The 7,385-nt window shown below is 33.6% G+C and overlaps 1 protein-coding gene and 1 non-coding gene across 2 annotated transcripts; both read left to right on the forward strand.

Annotated features, from left to right (window-relative positions):
* The first annotated feature begins 4,713 nt into the window (after positions 1 to 4,713).
* On the forward strand, positions 4,714 to 5,303 carry LOC122723736. The gene has a single exon (XM_043957053.1). The coding sequence runs from the start codon at positions 4,753 to 4,755 to the stop codon at positions 5,059 to 5,061; it is 309 nt and encodes a 102-aa protein (XP_043812988.1). The 5' UTR covers positions 4,714 to 4,752; the 3' UTR covers positions 5,062 to 5,303.
* Positions 5,304 to 6,019: 716 nt separating this feature from the next.
* On the forward strand, positions 6,020 to 6,100 carry TRNAL-CAG. Its single transcript has one exon. It is a non-coding gene; the product is annotated as a tRNA-Leu (tRNA).
* Positions 6,101 to 7,385: the final 1,285 nt, after the last annotated feature.

Consider the following 7,385-nt stretch of genomic DNA (forward strand, 5'->3'; position numbering starts at 1 on the left):
CTGCTGAACACCTCGGTTCTTCAGGTCCGATCCTACACAGGTGGACTCAAATGAGGGACCAAACATACTCTAACAGGACTCTAAACAACTCCCCAAAAACCCCCCTAAAACATCATAAAACAATCATGCAAAACAAGCAAAGGAAGGCTGGACAGGGCACCTTCGGCGGCACATTTGGCAGCCGAATGCTCCCACAAATCCGAAAGTCAGGCACTTTCGGAGGCAGGTTCGGCGGCCGAAAGTCTCCTCTAGAGACGAAAGCCAGGCACTTTCGGCGGCACCTTCGACGGCCGAAAGTCCCTTCCAGAGCCGAAAGTCCATTTTCGAGGGCAAGGTTAGGCGGCCAAAGATTGCTTCCACATGCAGGTTCGGAAGCCAAAACTACCTTCGGCGGCCGAACCTGGGTTCCCCAGCAAGGCAGAACCCGTTTTCGCCTCATGCAATCCGCCTCCAAAACCTCCCACACTCACATCCAACACTTCCAAAACATGCATACAACAAGCATATAGGGGTCTCAAACTAGCTTAAACCCCAACAAACATCTCATTAAACATGCATTAACATACTTTTGTCATAAAGGGTATCAAAACCCTAACATGCACATCCATACAACTCATACATTCCTAGCCCTTAACCCTTCATAAAACTCACTTAAAACATCATAAAAGATAAAGATCTACACTTACCTCTTGAAGATCGAGGTTTGGTGCGACCCAAGCTTGAAGGTATGGAGAGTCCAAGCTCCAAAAGTCTCCAAGCTCTCAAAACCTTGATCAAAGCTTAAAACTCTTCAAAACAAAGATAAAACTCATGAAAACTTGAGGGATTTGAAGAAAACGCATACAAATAACCAAAGGAGAGCATGAACTCACCTATGCCCGAAAAGAGAGAGAAAACTCACCCATTTTCTGGACAAAAGGCCTTTTATAGGTGGCCGGCCAAACCTCCTTCGGCGGCCAAAGCTGCTTCCGAAACTTCACCACATTCGGCGGCCGAACTTGGGGTTCGGCGGCCGAAATAGAAAGCCACTTTTGGAAGCCTAACGTGCCTCCTAAACAGCCCCATGTTCGACGGCCGAACTTGAGGTTCGGCGGCCGAACCTGGGTTCTTCCCTCCTTGGTCTTTTCTTTCAAAACTCAATTTCTTTCTCATTCAAAACCTTAAAATACTTAGAAACATTTTAGAAAACCTTTAACTTACCCTTCTAGAAGGCTCCGACATCCGAAATTTTCGGATTCCAACGGAGATTCCGCCGGAAAGTTGAAATTCCGATGCCGGGGTCTAGCCGGGTATTACACCTTCTCTTATTGGGAGGAACAAAAAAGCAATTTTTGATTTTCTGAAAGAAAGAATGTGGAAGAGGATTAATTCATAGAGCAGCAGATTCCTATCTAGAGCAGGCAAGGAGGTTCTCATAAAATTTGTGTTGCAGGCTATACCTGCATATTGCATGAATATTTTTTTAATTTCCATTACTATTTTGAATGAATTGCATAGAATGGTCAATGGCTTTTGGTGGGGGGTAAAAGAGAAGGACAGATGGGTATTAATTGGCTACCATGGGAGAAGATGTGTAGTAGAAAGAAGGAGGGGGGTATGGGTTTTCGGGACTTTAGGAGTTTTAATTTGTCTTTACTTGGCAAACAACTGTGGAGGTTCTTAACAAATCCTAATACTCTTTGTTATAGAATGTTTAAATCAAAGTACTTCCCAAATGGTAATTTATTTTCTGTCAATGTAAGTAATGGTGCTAACTTTGTTTGAAAAAGTGTGATGGCATCAAGGGAGTTGATTCGAATGGGTACAAGGTGGATGGTGGATAATGGAGAGAAGATTTTAGTGGCTTCAGCTCCCTAGATTCCTAAGGAGGATACCTTTTTTGCTGATGATGGCCCCGATTTTATTGAACCACATTTGTGTGTTTGTCATCTTTTTGAAGGTAATAGGAGGGTTTGGAACATTGCTCTTTTAATGGAGTTTTTTTCTTCAAGAGATATCAGGGATATTATTAGTATTCCTATTAGTATTACCAATAAGGAAGATTCCTTCTTGTGGCACTTTGATAAAAGAGTTATGTATACGGTGAAGTCCGCATACTTTGTGTGTATGGACTTGCTAGGAAGATCATCTTTTAATGTGGGGGGTGAGTTGTGGACTAGTTTGTGGAGAATTTCTGTTGGAGAGCTTATAGAAATATATTGCCTATAAAGGATAACTTAAGGTAAAAGGGTGTGGATGTGGATGCTAGATGTCCTTGGTGCCATGAAGATGAAAGTGTCAATCATATTTTGTTGCATTGTCCTGTGTCCAAGGAAGTTTAGAGGTTAGGGGGAGTGGGAGATTTGCAGTCTAATGATAATTTTTTTAATTTTTTACTGTAGATTTTGAAGCCCCAAGATAAGGTTCGAAAAACCTTTGTAATGGTCTATGCATGGAGATTATGGTCAGCAAAGAACTCATTATTGTGGAACCAGGTGCAAAATTCAGCAGCTCACCTTGTAGAAGACGTCATGCATCATATCTCGGATTGGAAAGCTACTCAACGTGCTAGTGCTTTGCATGGAAATACCACTGCTACTTTATATTAGGGCAGGAACTTGTTTTATTCCTCCAACCCTACTCGTGATCCTGAAGCCATTCCATTCCTCTCCAAATTTGTGCGTCATCTTCAAGCTTGGACAATTTTAGTTGGCTCTGTTAAGTTGATGGGGCTTTGTTTCAAGTTCAAGACTTTATTGGCTATGGTTTTGTTGTGAAAAACTCTGAGAGTATATTTTAACGTGGTGTTTCTGGTTTTTCGGAAGGTAATGGTATGCCGGTAATTGTTGAAACTTTAGCTCTTCGTCACTGTTTGCTCTTTGCGACGGAATTTTTGCCTTTTAATGGCTGCATTCTTATGGACTGTTTGCAGGTGGTTCAAACTCTTCAGTCTCCACATTTAAACATTTCTGAACTGGGTTTGATTTTAAATGATTGTAAATCTTTGTTAGACTATAGAATTGATATTTATGTTAGATAAATTTGTCGTCATACCACTCTAACTACTCATACTTTGACTAGAGAATTTATTAAGTATAATTATCTCTCTACTTGGGATGATATCCATCTTTAATTGATAAAATTTTATTAATACAACCAGTAGTTTTACTTTAAAATATATATATATATTTCCATCTCCCACTTTTATATACAGTGTAGAATAATTTTTTCAAATGTATTTTACACGTTATTTTACTCGTTATAAAAACCGTTTATTTTTTATCGGTAAAACTTAATATTTTATTATTAATAATTATGTTCATATAACAAACATTTCATGATATAATAATTAAATATTAATAAATTAAATTAAATTATTATAAATTTGCTAATAAAGTAATCATTTAAAAATTTAATGATTAGTATAATAATAAAAAAAACGTAAATAACACTAAAATAACGAAATATAATTATAAGTATAATTAATTAATTATAATCATATGATGAATTAAATTATTATCAATCAAATCATAATTAACAAAAGCTTAAAGTGATTGATTGTATATAGATAATTGATAAACCTTGAAATTACAAAGAGGAGTAAAGTTCAAGAGAATAAAAATTTATGTCTGTCGAGGACATATTTTTTATATAATTTTAAAAATTTAAAGGTTTTATTTAAAATATTTTCACAGTTAGATTTTGTTTGGACATAAAAAAATTAAAAACTCATGTGGCTTTTGATGAATTTAAGAGCCAAAATTTTGCCTATATATCTGCCATATTGCTACTGTCACGAATTCTAACACAATCGAACTTGCAATTCTCACCACAGGATTATCACCAAGAATAATAATCTAGTTTTCATCAAATTGGAGAGACTGCTTATGACCTTGGTGGAACAGCAAGAGCAATAGCAATAGCAATACAACATATCTTTTTATGGGATTTTCCACTCAGACTTCCACTTTCCTAATTGGCCTCCACAATCTAACTTAATGTATAGCTAGATTATGGAATTATTGTTGTTTTTTTTTATATATATATATTGCATAGTGAAGCTTGATGGGCAAAAGGAGCTAGCTAGCCCATCATAGGTTGAGTTCCACTTTTGGCCAATAATTGAATTATAAATTCATATTTGAATAGAAAGTTGAGGATTAGATTGGACTGGTTGTAGCCTGCCCAACACCAAGACAGACATTACTAAAAGGGCATTTCCTAAAATATTATGAATTTGTGACAAGTGGTGTCCACCACCCATACTGTGCCATATTCTTAACTTAAATCCCTTTTATGCCAAAGTGGGATTATTTCAATAATAAAACTATATTTTTGTATATATTCATTCTGTAATTAAGTTATAAGTAAACTTTCTAAAATTAGCTTAATTTCTAATATTGAATTTATACAATTTTACTGTTAAAATTTTAAATAAGGACTACTATATGTATTTTTTCTAATTTTTTTTTTAAATGGAATTAGAGGAGTAAAATCTGAAACATTTCAGATTTACCCAAATACAGAGTGTAAGTATTTTTTTAGTTAATGAAAAAAAGAAATTTATTACATCATTAACCATTTTTGTAATAATAATAATTGTGGTATAAATAAATGCATATGGTTTATAGTGGTGGCGTTGACACCACTATCAACATGTCAAAGTTTCTGATTAAATTGCCTGCCAATTCGAGAGCAGCAAAAGAGAATCACATAAAGCTAAACAATAATGCAACTGTATTCGTGCGACTCATTCACCTTTCATTTATAATAATGTCTATATATATACATATACCAACACTCTTTGGAGCCTGGCGCTCACTTCCCACCTACACAAACACTAGCATAAACATGGTGAGGCAATGGAAGGAGGCAACCACCGTGGGCGGTGATGGCGATGGTATCAGCTACAGTTGTCTAATGTTAGTGTTGTGGGTGGGTTTGTTAACTCTTTCTATAGTTTCAGCCATAATATTTTCTTGCGCACAAGGCATGTCTAAAGAGAATAAGTCTGCAGAAGTTGATGAAACCCTTTACGGTGGCGGATGCGGTGCTGGATGTGGAGCAGCCTGCGGTGGTTGATTAGTTTCACAGAAATAAGGAACTTCCCATTTTGTGTTATGTGATTCTTGCTTGGAATATTAATAGAGCCATCAGTTTTGAGAAGCTAAGGCAAAGGTGTTGCCCTAACCAAATCGTTGAAGAGAATTTTCAACTCTTCGTTTGTATTTTTCCTTGAGTTTGATTCTTGTAACTCTGCAATTTTCTTCCTTCCCTAACAAATAGAGAGAAAAAAATAATGTTAATTAAATTTATTCCGATAATTTGTTTATATGATTTTTAATTTCCTTATTAAAGAAGCTGATAGCTAATGCGATTATTAATATGTGAATCACAATACATACTCAAAAATTCATTAAAATAACCTTAAATTTTAATTGTTTTAAATATTTTCTTCTTCATCTATTTATATTGAGTATTTAAAAAAATATAATAGAAATTTTTAGGTAAATCTGTTTATTCTTTTATAATAACATCCATTTATTCATATCTTGAAAAATTTTTGATATGAAAAATTTTTAATATGTAAGTATTTTCAGAAATTGTAATATATTTTTTTAAATAGATAAAATAAAAAAATGTGATAGGAATGAAAATATGAGAAGTTAAGATGAGATGGGATAATGCAGATTCCTTCTCTTTTAATTAGAAATCTCGAATTTGAATTTTAAGTATAGAGTACCTTGAAATTTAGAAAGAAGTGTTTTGCTCCTATAATATATATTCAATATAAATCTAAATTAATCGAACTACTGTATTTCATCAAATGGAAGATAGTTTATAAAAAAAAATCTAGAAATAGTTTAATGTGTTTCTCCAACATGCAAGGATCGCCCTGTTAGTAATGAGAATAATCTTTTGTAATTTTTTTTTTGATAAATAATTTTTTGTAATTACTCCTATTAAAATTTAAATTTAAAATGTCTGCGTAGGGAAGATTACATGATTTAGATAGGAAACGAATGGATAAGCTCACAACGTCAAGATGGCCGAGTTGGTCTAAGGCGCCAGTTTCAGGTACTGGTCCGAAAGGGCATGGGTTCGAATCCCATTCTTGACATGTTGTGAAATTTTTATTTATTTTCTTTTCTTGACTCTACCATTGCTCAAAAATTTTCTTGTAATTAATAACTTACAAGTCCAATGCTATTTTTAGTAGCAGTCATGTATTAAATAAATAAATTATACTTATTGCAAAAAGCTATGGCATTGCACACTCTTATCAAATTATAAAGCACCATATATTTTCCTTCAAAGGTCAAAATTTTCCTTTGGAGAGTTATGAGAGGTATTTCATCAGCCATAGATATTTAGAAGGGAGGGAGTTACAGTTAGAAGAGGGTCGTTGCAGGTTTTGTAACGAGGAAGAAACTGATTTTCATGTGTTTTTGCAGTGTCAGTTTATTAATAATTGTTAGTGTGTTTTTAGTGTGAGTATACATTTTATATCCACTTTTATATTTTTTATAAAATATTATATTTTATTTATTTCTGAAATCTTTGATGAGTTTTTAATTGATAAAATATGCATCATTTTGTAGAGTGATACAATAAAAGAAAAGATCATATTTTGGAATTATAGGATTTCTCTTCCAGGAGATAGTTAGTTCTAGTTTAAAAATTTTAAGGGATTGACAGGAAACACTTGAAGTTTCAAAAGATTAGTAGTAATAATGTTCATAGGATTAAGCGCGCCTTTTTATTATAGGTTAAAGTGTAGTATGAATATTGAGATTCATGAAAGGAAGGGTTGTGTCTTTTTTGATGTAGTTTAGACTCTTTTAGTTAAGTGTTTCTACTTTGTTTTTACCTTAAAAAACAAAAAAAAAAAGTAAAGCACCATATATTTATTTCAATTTTTCTATAGAGATATTTCTATTAATATTAGGGACATGTCAAAAAAAGAAATTCTAAACTTTGACTTTTGTAGAATGCCTCTTCAAAGTCTCCTTCTTGATGTCTCTCTAGTTTCTGCCCTAGGTGGCACTGCCTCCTTTGTTCTCCCTTCTTCTTCTTTCTGTTGTTGTCTGCGCCAGTGCATCTTTGTGAGCATCCGCATTGAAAGCGCTCAAATGTCCCGCAAGAATATAAATGCTTCATCCCAATTTGCTCAATTTCAGTGATTGAGTTTTCAGATTTGAGGACTTGCAAGTGAATTATTGTTTGAAATTAATTATTTCACAACAATTTAATTTTTTTATTAAATTTTCTTATTTGAAATGGAAGAATTATTTTTTAAAACTTATTAAATTTTTATTTAAAAAATAAATAAATTTATGCATAATTTTACTTTACTCTTCGTTTAGAACTATTTTAATTCCCCACTTTTTATGAACTTGGAATCC

The sequence above is a fragment of the Manihot esculenta genome, chromosome 5 (assembly GCF_001659605.2).
Source record: "Manihot esculenta cultivar AM560-2 chromosome 5, M.esculenta_v8, whole genome shotgun sequence".
NCBI lineage: Eukaryota > Viridiplantae > Streptophyta > Magnoliopsida > Malpighiales > Euphorbiaceae > Manihot > Manihot esculenta.